This window comes from Asterias amurensis, chromosome 1 (assembly GCF_032118995.1).
Source record: "Asterias amurensis chromosome 1, ASM3211899v1".
Taxonomy (NCBI): domain Eukaryota; kingdom Metazoa; phylum Echinodermata; class Asteroidea; order Forcipulatida; family Asteriidae; genus Asterias; species Asterias amurensis.
Genome location: NC_092648.1, coordinates 11,990,149 through 12,010,146, shown reverse-complemented (window position 1 = coordinate 12,010,146; position 19,998 = coordinate 11,990,149). Strand labels below are relative to the sequence as shown.

At 37.6% G+C, this 19,998-nt stretch overlaps 1 protein-coding gene across 1 annotated transcript; it reads left to right on the top strand.

Annotated features, from left to right (window-relative positions):
* Nucleotides 1-4,103: 4,103 nt before the first annotated feature.
* On the top strand, nt 4,104-19,374 carry LOC139945727 (uncharacterized). Its single transcript, XM_071943103.1, has 2 exons — nt 4,104-4,314; nt 12,540-19,374. Exon 2 carries the CDS (start codon nt 13,289-13,291, stop codon nt 14,447-14,449), a length of 1,161 nt encoding a protein of 386 aa, XP_071799204.1. The 5' UTR covers nt 4,104-4,314; nt 12,540-13,288; the 3' UTR covers nt 14,450-19,374.
* Nucleotides 19,375-19,998: the final 624 nt, after the last annotated feature.

Genomic DNA, 19,998 nt, shown 5'->3' with positions numbered 1-19,998 from the left:
CAAACAATTTCGTACATTCTAATCTTGACCTACAAGAGTCTTATAAAGTGCACTACCGATAAGGTGCTGAAAGCGGTTGCACAAATAGAAACGTTTTAATTCTATACATTATGAGACTGATTTATGTTGACCAATATATGGGTTGACAATGTTCCTATCCTATCCACCCTGCCTAGGGTTGGGTCACATTGGGTCATAGAAAACCAAGATAGCAGAACATTGAATAACGCCCCGTGATGTACAGGGACAGTTATTTATAGTCTGAAAAGGGGATAAATATAAATAAATCGATATGAACAAAGAGGCTTATTTACGAACAAAACAAAAACACCTGCTATGGTTCTGTGAGAGATTGTACATGCCATATGTTGATTTTGACTTTTGAACTAAATCACTCTCTCTCTCTCTCTCTCATACGGAGAGGGCATTTCATCATTGTGGTCCTTAAAAGGAAAATTAGTTCCCAACATTTGGTTATCAATAAACACACCATTATACAACCAAACTGTGAAAAGTACAGTTTTTTTGGGCAAGAGCAGCATAATATTCTTGTCACATCAGGTATTTTTTTAGGGCAACAGTGAGGGTTATCAAATGCCCTGCCCTCGGCAATGAAATCATTTCTCTGACAGAAACATTTGTCTTTGGGGTTGTTACTTGTGTTCAGGCCTAATGTTGGTTTATGAAAGGGTAAGAGTACCAAGGCGTTTTATTCGTGTTAAAATAACACCTCAAATAGAAGTCTGTAAATTTCTGTTGAAAACTCCCTAAAGGGAAACAGAGGGAATCGCCTCATTGAAGTATCAGGCCTTGATGAACTTTTTAACTAATGAACTTTCAGATTGAAACTCGTATTTATTCGGTAATTACTAATCATCTATATACGTTGCTTTAAACTATGAAAAACATTTAAGTTGAAAATAACTTCCTCTTATAATGAAAATATTACTCTTATATTACTCTTGTTGTTGAAGGCTACTCGTGTGTTCCAAATAAACTGTATTCGCTGTTTTGGAAATTCATGTCTGATGTCAGTTTTGTTTTAGACAACCCCTTGTGTGATGGTGTGCCTACCCCCTTCCAATCCACTCGCATCACCACCTCGTATCACCACCTCGCATCACCACCTCGCATCACCACCATGCACACTGTGAAGGCAAAACTACTTAAAGGATTTCTTTCAAATGAACACCTTGCAACCCAACTCTAAATGGTTTTCATCTTTCCTTGTGATGAATTATTTATTTATTTTAGTTCTATTGACAGGACAATATTAAGAGCAGAGGCCGTCCAGAAAATGGCAAAAGTAACTCTAAAAAAAAGTGAATTCAAAAGAGATCTGCTCTCTTACACCAAGCTCATTTAAAACAGTACAAATTGTTTACAAAATACACAGAATCAAGTTAACACATTAATTACAAGAAAAAAAGTATATAAACAGCAACTTATGAAACTCAAAATCCACAGAGTAAAAAACAAAAAGTGGAAACACTAACCAGACAACAAACTGAAATACAAAAACGTGAATCAAATGACAAGGGAAATTTGTATACAATACAATTTAGAAATAATATTAAAACAAATAATATTGATATGTCGAAGCCCAAATGAAACACATTATTTCACCAAAGACGAAACAAAAATCGTAGAAAAAGTGCTGGAAACAAATTGACTACCTAGATCATTTTAGAACGACTAATGTGAGTAATTACTGATATATATTATGAATTATATCAATCTTCTTAGATTCAAACCTCACACGTGATACAAATTAAATATGGCATTTTACGACGAACCCTTATTATTAACCCTGTATTGTTATAATATCTTAATTCTGTGAATTTTCCCAGTACTCAATAATTCACGACAACGCCGACGGATTTGGATAAAGGAGGACAACAAAGATATTGTATCACTTTATAAAGCCTAATGCTAACTCAATGACAGAGTATTTCTATTTCTATAGACGTATTCTTCATAACCTTGGCATTGAGTGCTTGCCCTCGACGTCCCTGGGTATTAACTGTAGGCAAGCTGGACGTCAAGTTTGATCTATTGAGTTAATTTCCGACCGTACCTTAAACAGAACTAATGTATTTATATATAATTATTTCTTATATACAAAAGGTACGGTTTCGTTGTTTTGGTAAATGACAACAGTGAACCGTGGAGGTGAGATATAACCCGAAGAAAGAATTAGGTTTCCTGTCATGGGTGTTGCTAGGTTACCATGGCAAATTTTCAAACATTTAAAATTTTCTAGAAATTGCAAAGGTTAAAGGCAGTGGACACTATTGGTAGATACTCAAATTAAGTATCAGTATAAAACCTCACTAGGTAACGAGTAATGGGGAGAGGTTGATAGTATAAAACATTCTGAGAAACGGCTCTCTCTGAAGTGACGTAGTTTTCGAGAAAGAAGTAATATTCCACGAATTTGATTTCGAGACCTCAGATTTAGAATTTGAGGTCTCGAAATCAAGCACCGAAAGCACACAACTTCGTTTGACAAGGGTTTCACAGGTTTGTTATTTTATTCATATGTCGAGATACACCAAGTGAGAAGACTGGTCTAAGACAATTACCAGTAGTGTCCAGTGTCTTTAAAGGAACACGTTGCCTTTGATCGGACGAGTTGGTCTATAAAAAAGCGTTTTTAACCGTTTGTTATCAAATGCATATGGTTGGAGAGATAATTTAAAAGTAGAATACAATGATCCACACAAGTTTGCCTCGAAATTGCGTGCTTTTCCTTTTACTGTGCGAACTAACACGGTCGGCCATTTATGGGAGTCAAAAATTTGACTCCCATAAATGGCCGACCGTGTTAGTTGACGAGGTAAAAGGAAAACCGTGCAATTTCGAGGCATGTTTGTGTGGATCATTGTATTCTACTTTTACAGCATCTTTCTACCCATATGCATATTATAACAAACGTTTTTCAAAGACCAACTCGACCGATCCAAGGCAACGTGTTCCTTTAATACTCTTTACTAAAAACAAATAACATATTGTGAGGCAAATGATATATTGTTCAGTCAACAACACAATGGGTTGGGCTGAGCTGTATTAAAGGGAAAGTATACGTTTGGTAATCACTTTTAAAATTATCGTCAATAACAACGTTTGGTTATAAGAAGCCTTTACAGTGGCTTTCGATAGTATAAAGCTTTTTGAGAAACATTTCACTTCCGAGTATTTAGGTTATGTAAAAAGATACAAACTTGTACGCCCCAAAATTTGAATTTGAGAAGCGTAACCGCAGTAACGCTTCTCAGATTGTGTATTCCTATATTAGGGGTTATTCTTCCTAATGGACTAGTTCTGACCTTTTTGAAAAGAATTTTTCATAAAATTATTGTACCTGCATTTGTATAGGATTAACACAATTATATACGTTGCCTTTAAAGACACTGGACACTATTGGTAATCATCAAAGACCAGTCTTCTCACTTAGTGTTATCTCAACATATGCATAAAAAAATAACAAACCTGTGAAGATTCGAGCTCAATTGGTCACCGAAGTTGCGAGATAATAATGAAAGAAAAAACACCCTTGTCACACGAAGTTATGTGCGTTCAGATGGTTGATTTCGAGACCTCAAATTCTAAATCTAAAGGTCTCGAAATCAAATTCGTTGAAAGTTACTTCTTTCTCGAAAACTATGTCACTTCAGAGGGAGCCGTTTCTGACAATGTTTATACCATCAACCTCTCCCCATTACTCGTTACCAAGTAAGGTTTTATGCCAATAATTATTTAGGGTAAATACCAATAGTGTCCACTGCCTTTAAGCTGGTGAATATTTTAAAGGTTCGTGGCTTTCGAACCCGGAAAACGTGAAAGTAATAAACTTTCACTGCGACATCACGTCTTGGGTCGATTTGGACAAAAATAACAACGCTTTGTTGTTGATAAAAACAGGCCCACTGAACTTGCACGTCTTTAATAAGACGTCTTGCAGTCCATATGAAGCGAACTAGAACAGTTGTATCCTGAAATATGAGCCAATACCAACGTGGGGGACACCCCAACAAAATATATATTGGATTGTTTCCACTTCTGTCTCGGTGTGTGTTTGTATGGGGGAGAGCCAGGTCTAGACGAGACGGTTAGTAACCAACTGTGGTTTGAATTGGTCACGAACATAGTCGTTTATATGAGGTGTGATGTGTGTTACAGGCGGGGTGTGAAGACGCTGTTAGTCTGGGCATGACTCTGGTCCGTGGACGATGCATCTTATAGATTGTGACTTGTATCAATTTAACCGATTTGCAATAGTATTATTTATAAGTCACCATGGTAACCACGAAGGTGAGTTTGTTTATGTATATTTTTTGGTGAAGAATCTTATGCAGTAATAGATAAAAGTTCGCGTTATTTGGGAAGTGAGTCGGTGGAATCATTCCTTGCTCTATGGTGGAATGTAACGTTGTAGGCATGTATTAGTGATCGTGGGTCTGCCCTTTCTCAGACAGTTGACCACGATCTATGGGTCCTTGCTCTAGGGGTGGACTGACTCCTTCAATATCCCAATGAAGCTTATTAAATGTAACAATTTACTCTGGTAAAATTTAATCTCAAAATAGCAGATCTCAAATAAGGGCCTCCCGAGGGCTTCATTGGGGAGGGGGGGGGGGTGCGGCCAAAGAATGGAGTTTTGTCAGCTAGGCCTCATCTTGCAGGCATTGAACAATACATTTCTTGCAAAACATTACATTGACATAGCTCCAGCTTGTAATTGTCAATAGTATGTAGGCCTAAACGGATGTATATGCTTAAAGGCACGTTGGGTAACTGTCAAAGATCAGGTTGGTGTATCCCAACATAAGCATAAAATAACAAGCCTGTGCAAATTTGAGCTCAATTGGTCATCGAAGTTGCGAGAAAATTGTGAAAGAAAAAAACACCCTTGTTGGATGAATTTGTGTGCTTTCAGAAAGGAATTCAAGACTTCAGTTGCCCACAATGTTTTTTTACTATCAACAGCTCTTCAATGTTCGTTACCAAGTCAGTTTTTGATGTTAATATTTGTTTTGAGTAATTACCAAACGTGTACCTTCCCTTTAAAAGAGCAAGTATGCGCATTGATTAGTAGGGTTCCAAGTATTTGGGAGAGGCTGATAGATAAAACATTTTGAGAAATGGCTCCCTCTGAAGTGACGTAGTTGTCGAGAAAGAATTTTTGTTCACGAATTTGATTTCGAGACCTCAGATTTAGAATTTGAGGTCCCAAAATCAAGCATCTGAAAGCACACAACTTCGTGTGACAAGGGTGTTTTTTCTTTCATAGTTATCTCGCAACTTCGACGACCAATTGAGCTCAAATTTTCACAGGTTTGTTATTTTATGCATATATTGAGATACACCAAGTGAGAAGACTGGTCTTTGACAATTACCAAAAGTGTCCAGTGTCTTTAAATAATTATAGCCTATATCTTGTTTGTACACAAACCGGCGTAGGTACGGTTGATTTACAATGCGAAATATTGGACATCCGTCATTTTCTTAATTCCTGCTCGAAAAGATTTAACTTGGGACCTTTCGGTCTAAGCATTTCTATTGTCCTTTCACACGGAGTGCAATATTGGCAAGATTTTGCAATCAAGCTAAAATCAAGCAAGGGACCCATGTTAAATGGATATCGTGTGAAAAGGACTTTAAAGTCTGATTTCCCACGCAACATGCTCGTACAGCAGCTACCAATAAATAATATAAAAATAACTACATTCCCAAGTGATAACCGTCCTGAATATAACATAGTTAGCTTGAATGATTCAGCGAGGTCCCATTGTTTCATAATATACGTCATTGTGACGTCAATCTGGGTATTATTTTTTGTCATTTCTCAAGGACCTCTTGATTGACTCGCAAGAAGTCATTTGCCTCGGCAACGCACGATTGAATAAGAGGAAGGGAGGGGGGGGGGGAAATAACAATTTTGAAATTTTGTTTCTAGTTGTTCTTATACTGTAGGCCTTCTAATCCACTGTTGGCATTTACTCAAAATAATAACGTGGTATCGAGCAATGGAGAGCTGTTGATAGTATAAATACTGAATAAACGTAGTTTTTGAGAAAGAGGTAATTTCTCACTCAAATAATAAAATACTTCAGCTGAAGCCTTTTATCATGCAACCCACAAAGTATATGCGACAAGGTCGATTTTCTGTCATTTCTCTTGCAAATTCTATGACCAGTTGAGTCTAAACTTTCACAGTTTTTTTTAATGATATGCATTATATGTTGAGGATATCACCAAGAGAGAATACTGGTTTATGACATTTACCAAAGGTGTCCAGTGCCTTTAAAGGATTTGGGTACCTTTTCAAAATCTCCATAGATTTACATTCAACTTACAGGGTTTGAGGATAATGATAGTAGAAAGCTTCCCTTCAAATATTACTTACTGAGGTGTTGTAGTTTTTGAGAAATGGGTAAACAATGTCATGAAAATACGTTTGTAAATGATTAAAACAATTTTCGTCTCATGAGACGAAAATTATTTTCATATCATTGTTTAACTCATTTCCCCAAAACTACAGCACCTGGGGAAGCTTTCTACTATCGTTATCTTCAAACTGTGTAAGTTTAGTGTAAATCTGTGGACATTGTGTTTTTGTCCCACAAAAGTTACACAGACCCTTTAAACACGGAAAAGTATTGAAACATCAAGTTGCAGCTTTGTCCTTCACCTACTCACGGTTGGCTGGGGCCCACCCCACATTAGATGGCTCTTAAACTTATAACTGTGCTTCTCTCGTATTATGAAGACTATACTGGTATAGTATGATGGTACTATGGCCGATACTTTAATGTATTCAATCGTTTATCTCGAACCCCTTCTCACATAAAATAGTACTCTGTTGAAGTCTGTCTTAGAAAAGTAAATATAATTCCGGGGGTTAAGGGAAGAGGCAAAAAAAAGTTTGCTTCTTCTTTTTCCTACATGTTAATGTCAAAACTATTTTCTATTTATTGTTCATTAACTGGATTAAGTTTTCCTTGGTACAAGTTATTATATGTTTTCTGAACAATGTTATCACAATGTGTTGATTGATGTTGACATGTAATAAATGTATCTGAAATGTATGTTTTAGGTCCAATCGTATTCAAGTTGAACACAAGGCGGCATATACCGTGTTTCTTTTACACAAACCGGTAGGTTGATGGATTGTTATACGTCCATTCTTATCTTCTTACTTGAGAAGCTAGTGTAGCAGCAAAATGTCACAACCATGCTAAAATTTAGCAAGGGATCCCTGCTATTGTTGTCGTGTGAAAAAGGATGATTCACCTACGCAAGGTGCTCATTCAATATGCATCAGCTACCAATAAATAATATAAAAATAATAACATTCCCAAGCGTGAACCAAAAGCACGGTCATGTTTAGATTGAATGATTCAGAGAGGTCCTGTTGTGCCATAAATAATATACGTCATCGTGACGTCAATCTGGGGTATTATTTTTGTCATTTCTCAAGGACATCTTTTGATTGACTTAAATGAATGCTTGGCCCGGCAGAAGCCATTGCCCCGGCAACGCACAAATGAGTAAGAGAAGGGGGAAATATAATAACATTTCTGTCTAGAGTTCTTTATATAACCCTTTTTTTTACAATTGATTTAGAAAGTTTGGCGGTGCATTTGCTTTTAGCTCAGTACGCACATTCATTATAGGCAGGTCCAAACTAAGGGTGCGTTCGTTTAGCTTCCCTGGGTCTACCCCGCGGTGGTCACCCATGCATGTAAGCCCCTGACAAGAGCTAATCGAACGATCACACTCGCCCTATCGTGGTGACGGCATGCACCTCAGGTCACCCCAAGTGACCCACTCCACAAGCAGGGCACTGATGGGGGCTGACCCAGGTGAGCCAGCCCCGTCAAAGCTATTCGAACATACCGGGGCAGACCGGGGTCGACCCAGGGAAGCTAAACGTACGCACCCTAACTTTTCGCCGATGACGTCACGAGTATTTTGTCGCGGGGTGTGTTTGACCTCGCGTTTTCAAATTTGGGGCTTGGAATGTTTCGAAGGGAAGACATTTTTGAACTGTTTTAGCGTGAGGTAACATGTACTCATCATAATATTTTTCCCGATTTCTCGGGGACTCTGTCTATTAGAAAAACTAAATAATTATTTCAACTTCCATGCTTTCTACATTCGCTTCTCACACGGAAAAGGTGTGATTCAGAAACATAATTCAGCCTGACCCTTCACCTACTCACGGTGGTTACGGAGTGCGGCCCTACCCACTAAATTGGATGCCTGTGCATTTATCACTGTCATATACTGCCAGTATTATGAAGACTATTTAATTTATAGTCTGGTGGTACTACTGGCCTATATTCAATCGTTAATCTCCCCCTATAAAACAATACCCAGTTAAAGTCTGTCTTAGAAAAGTAAATATCACTCCAGGTTTTATGTCCAAAAGTAGTAAAGTTGAAATAATACAAGGTTGAACAAAATGCATATCACTTGCGTCAGCCGCGACTTAACTGTACCTTAACTTGATTCAAAGACAGTAAACATGTCAGCAGTTTGGGCAGCACATTAAATATGTAACATTTCAACTTAAAAAATTAATTCTTCCTTAATTAAGTTTAACAACATCGGAATATTATACAGAGATTGTGATGATTGTGTCCTTTCCCCTTCTTTTTTGGTGGTGGTGGGGGGGGGGGGGTCCTTCGGTTCAGACATTTACAAAGAAACGCTGGAATGTACATGAAGTTATCATTGACTTAAATCACCACAATAAACCTCCCTGAACAAATAAGATAAACATGATCTGTATGCACTCGACAACTATACAAAGGTCATCTTAAATTGATGTAGTTGGTGTCAACAAGCCATCAGACTCGCCCATTTCTTTATCAAATAATGTGGATATTAATAATAATAAAAAATGTTATTATTAATGACTCAATCCATGTACAAAGGGTGTGTAGAATGTGCTGTTTGGTTTCGAGTGGCAGGTGGTTCAGAACTGTAGCTCGTCAAAAAATATAATTATTCCCATTGTTCAAATTGTGCTTAAAGGGAAGGTACAACGTTTGGTAAATACTCAAAACAAATATTAACTTAAAACTGACTTGGTAACGAGCATTGGGGAGCTGTTGATAGTATAATACATTGTGAGAAACGGCTCACTCTGAAGTAGCATAGATTTTGAAAAAGAGGTAATTTCTCACTAAAATAATAAAAGACTTCTAGACAGAAGTATTTTATTCCTATCTGAAAGCACACAAATTCGTCCAACAAGAGGTTTTTTTCTCTCATCATTTTCTTACAACTTCGATGACCAATTTAGCTCAAATTTTCACAGGCTTGTTATTTTATGCTCATGTTGGGATACACCAAGTGAGAATACTGGTATTTGACAATTACCAATAGTGTACCTTCCCTTTAATTATCTACGTTGAGTTCTGCATTGACACCTTTTGCTTCTATTTGGAGTGGTTGCCATGATAAAGAACTGACGAACAAACACAACCGAACAAAAACCCTTTTTGAAGTATTGGTGCCAGCCAAAGTGCACAACCGATTACACACGTCGTTTAAGGTGGTTAGACTTCTGGGTATCTGTTTAGTTTGGACATAAATAACATTGACTTTTTAAGACTTTGCAAATAAAAGTTTGCTTACAATGTGTTTTGCCAAGAGCTAACAATATCCGATTTTTCTCCCGAAGACGATCAGAGGCATACTGATCGAAACGTCGAGTCGATGGTCGAAACCAACGGTTCTTTTCAGAACCACCCCAACTCATTTAGAGACAGTCATTGCCTGATGTTACCGCAAACATTTTCCATATCGTATTCCCACCATGGAAAGTTTCATCAAACAAATCCAGATGAATACCATAACTTATACTACTTGTTGTTATTGTTTTATTTCTCTCCACAATTCACAGTCACTGGTCAGAGTAAGAAGACAGCCACCATACTTGAACCCTGTGCAAAGTTCATAACGACAACGAGGAAGATAATTATGGTGATACCCAAGCCTACATCCATGGACTGTAAAAGGGATGACCCTGTTTCAGCCCTAGAAATAGGTGGCCTCTGGACAAAAACAAATTGTAGCCCACCCCTTGAAGTGGCCTTCAGGCCTTGTGTGTCTGGCGACTTGCAAAAAAAAAGTTTCAGTAACCAATAAGGTTCAGACTGCCAATCAAGAACTGTACAACGCAATGTTCAAATATAATATCGAGAAGACAACAGATATGCACTACAGCAATCAAGGGTTTTGTAATCCTCACCGAAACCACCCCTCATAGGTAGTCACTTGGCATGGTCGCTGCTTCAATGGTCAATTGAATCACAGGTTCTTCAAATTTTACATCAATTTTGTCAGTTCTTTTAAAGATTAACAAAAATAACATACAGTTTTGACTGTTGTGCCTTTACTCCGTACTACCAGTACGCTCCAAAAACGTGTATAAAACTGACCCAGTGTATTTTCATTCCTCTTACGTGGGCTGCATAAATTCGTGTAAAGAAAAAAATACTGCGCGTGTGCTTTACTCGTCAAATTTTGCGAGCTCAGTGAAAACTGCACGCCCGTTAACAGGTGAATTCAACAGTGAAATTACATTTGTTGTCTTATTATTCTGTTCGCACTGTCTGCCCCTCAATGTTACAGAAGCAATAGTTGTCGTTAAGATCTATGATTAGATCGTGAGCAGGTGTTGAACACAATTTGGAAGTGATTGGGTTTGTGCACACTCCGTGCATCTGTGTGGAAAGTAGAACGCGCTATATGATGATAATGGGAAGGAGGTTGCAGTACGTTTTTGTTCCTGTTTATGTTCATTTCAGATACATTTATTACATGTCAACACCAATCAACACAGTGTGATAACATTGTTCAGAAAACATATAATAAGTGTACAAAGGAAAACTTAATCCAGAACAATAAATAGAACTAGTTTGACGTTAACATGTAGGAAAAGAAGAAGCAAAAGCTTGTTTTTCCTCTGCCCTAAAGACAAGGACAATTTACACAAAAACGTAAATTGTTTGGTTAGGTTTGTCTGTTCATCAGGCATCTCACCACAAGACTCGGCTTCAAGATGATGCCTCAATACTTTATTCAATGATTTTCTGCATTGTAAAAGAGCTTTGTTAATTGGTTACTTCTTTATAAATACATTATTGTTATGGCTTTGTAGGTCTACTGTTTTCATGAAGTAAGGAAATAAATGTGAGTTTCATCGATTTGAGATAATATAAACTCTCTCTCTACCATATTGCCTCACTGCCACGCATATAGTTTCAACAAATAAACGATTATGGTTCGACATGATGACGACGAAAACATCCACAGATCTTTGCATAAAACATTCCGGGTTCATTTGTCGACATAGTTTAATGACGGGAAAGGTAGCAGGCTTTCCCGTCTTCTCTTTAACTAATCGTTTTATGTATCTATACCATCATCATCCAACGTCTTATCACAATCTTCACCACCATCTTTAGCAACATCTTTATAGTCCCCATCACAACTCATCATCCCTACCCCGCATTTGCTTGATCACAAGAATAATTTTATTTTATTTTTGTGTTTTACCCAAACTAATAAATATTAAGCACCGTACTCTGTGTTTTTCCCTGTGAAAATAAAAACGTATTATAACCAATTCGTAGTGTGACGAGTATGTAACCAGCTTACACATCGTACACAAATACATGTCTTAAAGGTATACAACGAAAACATGACCTTTAACTGTCTCTCAAAACCTTTCGTAACGTTCTCTAAACGACTGTTTAACTTACAGTCTCGGTTTGATTACATCGGTTTGAACGAAAGAAATGCGAAAGATGGCCGCGTCGCCATCGTTACACGATAATTCACTCAGAACAGTTGTCATTAACTGTTGTCTTTGTTCCCTGTATATAGGCCTACCTGGTAACAATTGTAAACGCACACTTTAATTTGACAGTTCAGAGGGCATCAGCAGACTATTTACCAACCAGCATCGGTTTGGTTTATCTTGGTTGAGAAAATATAGATATTGCGCTCTCCATTCCCTTGTTTTTATTTTTAGTATTTCAATGAGCCCTTTTGATCGACTTTATGAAAACCAAGGAAATCTCTTGAGTTTTTGTGAAAACCTGAACCCACGACGTTAACTAACTACTGAATTACCCCCCCCCCCCCCCCTCCTCCAGGACGAGGCGTATAAATCATGCATGAGTGAATACTTAGCTGGTAACCCAGAATTCACCACTCTGACACAGTTGATTGCCTCACTAAGACCCCTCATCCCACTCCACACAAAAACACCAAGAGAAAAGAAAGCACCCCTAACGCCAACAACGACCATTGTCCCACCCCCTTCCATAATCGACCCATAGCGACCTCCCCAGACGAAAGGTCAACAAATCTTCTTCAATTCATCTCGATTAATATTTTATGTTTAGTGCGTGTAAACCCAGGGCCGAGGATTGCGTAGGTTTTTTCTCTCTCGCTCAGTTATCTTTGCATGGCAATAAGTCGATATCTTTTTGTTCACCGTGTCTGTGCTGTAGATAATGAAAGGTTGGTAGTAACACGGCTGTTTGGTGTTGTCATCGATTTGTAACAGCTCACACCGCCGTGGTCAGAGTACAACAACCTACTAGGGGAAGAACACCCAGCGTCTTGTGTCAACCACTCGTGTGTTGCAGAGCGTGAGGAGGCAGTGCTTTGCTTACATAACATTGACAACAAGACCGGCTGGTAAGATGCTATCTTACCCTTGTCATTGGAGACATTACCTTTTGGATTTAAACCCACGGAGGATTTTGTCATCAAGGAGCATTCTGAACAAAACAAATCTGTAATTCATGCATTGACGGTCTTATCAAGTTAAACACCGGTATATTGACACTGTTGTTGAATGACCATCGTCGCATCCTGCCGCTGTGAAAGATTGACAGTTGTAACGCAGTTTCGAATGGATGTAGTCAGCAGTCGCAATGGCATTAACTAATACTGTTTTGTGAGATTGTTTTCCTTCATCAACCTTCAGCGAGTTCGTGCAAAAGACCTGAAAACCATCGGGCATCTGAAATAGGTAAAAACTCTAATCGGATATACTTTGAACATTCATCAGAACTGTGAGGTGGAGTGGTCCATCAAATTAACTAAAGAAGAAACATCACTCGCGATTCACCCATGCGTCTTACACAAGGATTAACTAATAAGCGCTGATAGAAAAATGCACACATTATTTCATACCGAGTGGTGACTTTGGAGTTGTTAATTTGCTCATGGATTTCGGGTGCTGTAAGGTCTCATGATGATGTTACACGGCACCCAACACAGTGATAGTCCCGTTGTTGAATCCAGACCTAAGGAGGTCTCTTTACTCCCTCCTCTAAGCACAAACCGTAAATGCATCCAGAAGAATTGTGATTCGGCAGATGACTCTGATGAGGAATCCAGGACCTCTCAGTTCCTCACGACTCGATGGCGTTCCAAGTCCAAGAAGGGACCTGATAGATTAACAGTGAACCAGTCATCAATGTCAGACAGCTTCGTACTTCCACGAATCAACGGCTCGTCTCAGTCCAATACCGAACACCATGACCGGAGTACTAGGAAATCGCGAACCTCCCTGAGTTTCCCGAAGCGGTCCCGGGACACATGCATCCCTCTGTCGAAGAGTTGCCCGTCTCTCATGAACAACGCTTGGCGCCGGTCGTCGAGGGTTGGTGACACACCGGACGGCTACGAGGACGACAACGACGATGACACAGACGATGACGAGTTTGAGGACAGTGAATCATCACAGCGAGATCTTAAATCAAGATCTCATAACTCTGAGCTTCTACGGTTGAGGAAATCCAACTGTCACATCGATGAGAACTGTAACCACCACAAGGATATGACAGACGGAGTGGTTCGGAAACTGGCCAAATTGGAATCACCAAGAGGTAAAAACAACCATCGTCAGCACTCTAAAACCAAAGAGTCTGAAACCAAGTTCCCTGACATATTCAACAGCCCCAATAGTCTTTCCACTTCCCAACAACTCTTCAAAAAACCTGATCTATGTGAGCAAAGTAAAAACACACAGATATCTCAAGGTCATACTAAAACTCGACTTGGCAACCTCAAATCTAAACCAAGTTGTGAGAGTATAGAACCAGAGTTTAGAATTCCTGAGTATGTTGAAGGAGTAAGGGACAACTCAGTGGACATGGATTGCTCTCCATGGGACGCGAACGGTAAGGTTGAGGCAGACCGACAGCAGTACTCCAAACCCTCCACGAGAGTTGGAAAGAAGAAACGCAAGCAACAGAAGAGACAGCGGACGCACGGGGAGCAGCTAGACAAACCTAACCTCATCCGAGATGTTACACAAGCTGACATTAAATGTAGGACTTGGCTAGTAGAAGGCCACCAGGAGAGTGCTCCAAAACTGGCAACATCTGAGCAATCTGAAGTTATCTAAGGACCTGTGTAGGCCGGTGTGCCATTATTTTAATTAAGGCAAACTTGCACTTTCCGTATGTATTATAAAAGTAAGGAAACAGTAACTTATTTATGATGTAAATTTAAAGGTTTTCAACACCGAGTGTGCATGAAGCAAACGTTGCCAAATTTCGTTAATTTTTCTTGCAACCAAACATCCAACAGTTAATTTGATGTTTTCAAAAGTCACAAAGTTACTGGTTTGCCAAAAAAATATATATATTGCTGGATGTACATAAAGCTCAACCTCGCACTTGTCATGAATATACATTTATAGAGAAACAAACACAAAACCTTCAGTCTCGATATGTTCCTTACGGAAAAAAAGTCTCGAACATTGTTTTTTGTATCAAAGAGGTATCCATTGCAAGGGATGCTCATAAATTTAGCTACAAGCAAAATTGATAAAAGGTCATTTTCCCACTTAGCACTACTGTAAAGTTACCTTAAAAGTTAAGGTAATTTTGTAAAATGTGTCATGGAAAGAAAGGGACGATGGAAACCCTCTATAACAACTCGGCACATTTTGGGCACTATTGGTAATTGTCAAAGACTAGCCTTCACAGTTGGTGTATCTCAACATATGCAAAAAAATAATAAACCTGTGAAAATTTGAGCTCAATCGGTCATCGAACTTCCGATATAATGTTTTATACCATCAACATCTAACCATTACTCGTCACCAATAAAGGTTTTATGCTAAACATTATTTTGAGTAATTACCAGTAGTGTCCACTGCCTTTGGGACTGGCAAGATTGCCTCATTATAAGAGGCTCTCGTTATATAAGATTCCAGCAAAATTACAAAAATGAGATTTTGGAACTCAGAATTCACAATAAAAGCAGACAGCCTCTTTAAAAAAGAGGGTCGACTGTACTTGTACTTTCATCCAACTAACGTTTCAGAAGATTTTATCAAAATGTTTTACTTGACCAAGGTTTAAACTTGTGCCGCAGCTAGTTCGGTGTGTCTAATATTATAATATCTCAAATTGTAAAAAATTATTATATAATAAAATATTCCTTCGTCTTGAGATGACCCACCGAAGCTTACAGTTTCTTTTCAATTTTAACGTAATGAATTTCTCAAGTCCCTACACAATGTGCTGTATTTGTTCTTGTGGATACTTAATTTATGCTAATTTATTTTAGTAAGACTATATTAATTTATGCTTGTGTTTAAAGGCACTGTACACGTTTGGTAATTGTCAAAGACCAGTGTTCTCACTTGTGTGTGTTTCATCATAAGCATAAAATAACAAGCATGTGAAAATTTGGGCTCAATTGGTCATCAAACTTGCGAGAAAGTGATGAAAGAAAAACACCAAATATGCATTTTTAAAACTAATGAATAATTAGCCTGCTGTATTTTTGTATAACTTTAAATTGATCTCATGTTTTTGACGATGGCAGGAAAAACTAACGTATCTCTCAGTGTGTCTGGTTTAACTAAAAGTTGTCTGGAATTAATGTAGATATTGGCCCTGTGTCGCGAAGCTGTCAGTTTGGTTAGCAAATTTATCTGCTAAGCAAAGATAAGCAGCGAACCAGTCATGGCTATTGCATTGACTTAATGAACATACCGTAGTTTTAAGTTTGACATTACCAGTTGTTTCCATCATGCCTATCCTGACTCTCTGAGTCTAAATTTTCAATTTTCCAATGTAAGAAAAAAAGAAAGGGAAAAATACACCACGCTATGTGATGGGTCTCTTTATTATCAAGGTGATGTCGAACATGTCACATGTAAACTCAGTTAAAGGGAAGGTACACGTTTGGTAATTACTCAAAACAAATATTAATTTAAAAACTGACTTGATAACGAGCATTGGAGAGCTATTGATAGTATACAACATTATGGGAAACGACTCCCTCTGAAGCAACGTAGTTTTTGAGAAAGAGGTAATTTATCACTAAAACAATAAAGACTTCTAGCTAGAAGTCTTTTATTCCTATCTGAAATCACACTAATTCGTCCAACAAGGGTGTTTTGTCTTTCATAATTTTCTTGAAACTTCGATGACCGATTGAACCCAAATTTGCACAGGCTTGTTAACTGGGCCCAATTTCATAGAGCTGCTTAAGCAAAAATTTTTGCTTAAGCAAAAAAATCATTGCTTAGTAAAATCAGATTACCGGCAAAGACTCCACTCAATTGTAATGCTAAGTAAACAACAGCTTAATACTAGTTATAAGCAATGTATATGGCAGGAAATTTTGGCCAGTAACATGTGTAAAATAAGCGAGCTATTTTTGTGCTTAAGCAATTGTTTTGCTTAAGCAGCTCTATGAAATTGGCCCCAGGTAAGAACACTGGTCTTTGACAACACCAAACGAGTACAGGGCCTTTAATGACACTGGACGCCTTTAGTATTTTGTCAAAGACTAAGCAGATGTATTCTCACTTGGTGTATCCCAATATATGCATGAAACTTAAAAAAACCTGTGAAACTTTTGACCCAATTATTGTTGCACAAATTGGTGTGCTTTCAGATGCCTAAAAGAAACCTTTAGGCCTGTAAGGTATTTTCAAATTAATTCTCACAATGTTTTGTAATACCAACAGCTCTCGAGATCTCCATTGCTCTCCATTTTGAGTTATTACTAATTGTGTCCAGTGCCATTAAACGTTTATTCGCTTCATCTTCATTGCAGATTACAAGGGAAATTGTCTCAAGTTATTGGTTTGGTTCACGTTTTAATATGCCAGAAAAATAAATATTTCAAATTTCTGTAAAGCTAAAACATGGTCCTCAATGTGGGTGCACTGTTCTGTCCAGCAGACAAGCCAAGTATTCTGTTTATCTTTTCACCAAATTTGATCACCCCTATATGCAAAAAGAATCTTGACATGTTTACACTGAGTGCTTCACGCAGGTATGTTGAGTGTTAACTGTGAATACAACTTGCACGATTGCTTTGGGCTGAAAATAACTTAAGTGTTAAATTATGCACAAGGCTTTCTCGGCTGTGCATACAAATAGCCCTAGATTGACATGTACATGTATTACAAGTTGTATTTCCATTTCTTCAGGACTGATGCACAGGACAACCGTGTTATTATAAGCACTCACTCGTCATTGCAAGCTTGTGACAGTACAATAAATCATCTTTTAAAATTAATTTGAGTTTGGATATCTGTTTTGGGTTATTTTCCATACATTCAAATGTTAACGTTATAATTGATGTAATATGGAGCAACATGCATTGTCACACAAAATGTTGGACTTTTGAAACGCACAAAAATCAGTTTGTTTTTCGATTTGTAATGAAAGGTCACAATACAAGAATGTTAATCTTCCAGAACCAGAAAGTTACGGAGAATTAATTTTCTTAGAGCTGACTTGACTTGATTCTTGCACCAATTTGGTCTATCAAGGGAAATATTTATCCCTGAAGCACTTATGCGAAATTTCACCGCACATTTTTAAAAGATGCTATGTCAGATTTTTGGCCGATTTGACTCAAAACTTTTCATGGGGGTCGAGAAAGTTACTAGCTTTCATTTGAGTCATTGCTCGAAAAAGTCCGCCAATTATTAGTAGCAGTGAAATAAAGTGCTCAAAATTAGTTTCTGTCGGGATCCCGACAATATATCACGTGACCAATTCTTATGTGTTTTATAAGAAACGTTTTAAATTTGTGTCATGGTTCCTGACCATTAAAAGTAAAAGTTAAAGTTTTTTTCGTTAGAGCGGGTGATTACTCTTTGAAATACCATTCACTAAAAAAAAATCAATTTGTTAATGTTTGGGGCAAAAAATCTGACATAGCATCTTTAAGTGTGCATTTTGAACGATAAATGGGTAAACCATCATCCATAATGTTGTTATTAAAATAAAAAAGGGTGTCAATAACTCATGTATATTGTTTATTCACACGTTGGATATTGGCCCACGTGTTGTACTGTATTTCATTTTACAGCAAGTGCATTGTTTAGCAGCCATTGTTATTTAATGGATGAATAGTTGATTCTGCCTCCACATCTCCGGGATGCAATTTTTTTTTCTACACCACGAAATGGCCACTGTCGTAGTGCTTTTTAATTGGGATATTTTTCTGTTCTAAATTGATTCAAAATAAAGGAATCCTTAAAAGAAAGTCAGGAAAATTGTTGAGTATGGTAATTATTAAAGACACCGGACACTATTGGCAATTTTCAAAGACCAGTCTCCTCAGTTGGTGCATCTCAACATAATGCATGAAATAACAAACCTGTGAAAATTTTAGCTCAATTGGTCGTCGAAGTTGCGAGATAAAAATGAAAGAAAAAACACCCTACGTTTCTTCAGAGGGAGCCGTTTCTCACAATGTACTATCAACCTCTCCCCATTACTCGTTACCAAGTAAGGTTTTTATGCTAACAATTATATTAAGTAATTACCAATAGTTTCCACTGTGCACAAATATAAATTGACCCGGGATTGTTCAAATTGCCATTCAAATTATCACAAACGCTGCAACATGGTAAAAATATACTTTTGGATAATTGACTGCAATGTTTGTTTGCAATGTTTGCATTATCTTGTATGACCCATGCTAAATGTATATTAATCGAGTGTATTAAATACTCAATATAAACAAACAACCAAACAAACAAACACAAATATTCGTGGATGGGGGTTAAAATAGCCAGGTTCATGTTATGGATGATGAGAATCGGTATTCATTATTGCTATTGCAACTGGGGGCATGACATAGGGTCTTTCCGAAAATACGATTTTGAAGTGGTCACCGGATTTAGGCTCCGTACCGAAGGTGTACGTTTTTCAAAGTAACTGAGTCGGCCTAAACCTAAGCCAAAGTCGGGCTTTCGAAAAGGGCATAAAAACCTAAATATACAACCTGTAGGCTTACATTGTATGGTGTTCCAGTTTCACACAAACACTTTAAAGGGTCTATGTACTTTTTGTAGGACAAAAACACAATGTCCACAGATTTACAATAAGCTTACACAGTTTGAAGATAATGATAGTAGAAAGCTTCCCTGAAAATATTACGTGCTGAGGTGCTGTAGTTTTTGAGAAATGAGTAAAAACAATGTCATGAAAATAATTTTCGTCTCAGTGTTCATGAGACGAAAACTATTTTAGCATGTAACAACGTATTTTTATGACATTGTTTTTTACACATCTCAAAACCTACAACATCTCAGCAACTAATATTTTAAGGTACGCTTTCTACTATCACTATCTTCAAACGGTGTAAATTTAATGTAAATCTGTGGACATTGTGTTTTGTGTTACAAAAAGTACCCAAATCCTTTAAATGGATAGAAAAGTCAATGCAGGAAATATCAACGATAGAACATCGAGATTTAATTGTTCAATCTTGACACAAATAATGATTTTGGTTTTTGGAGAAGTTAACTGTTCCACCTATCATGGAAAGGCAAGGCAGTAGTCATTAAAACTAAATGACAAACTCTTTTTCTTTTTGAAAATTCTGACAGTGTACAGTAAACGTTCTATTTGGTACAATTTGTTTACACGTATTCATTGTTTGTCACTATGGATGGTCTTGAATAAT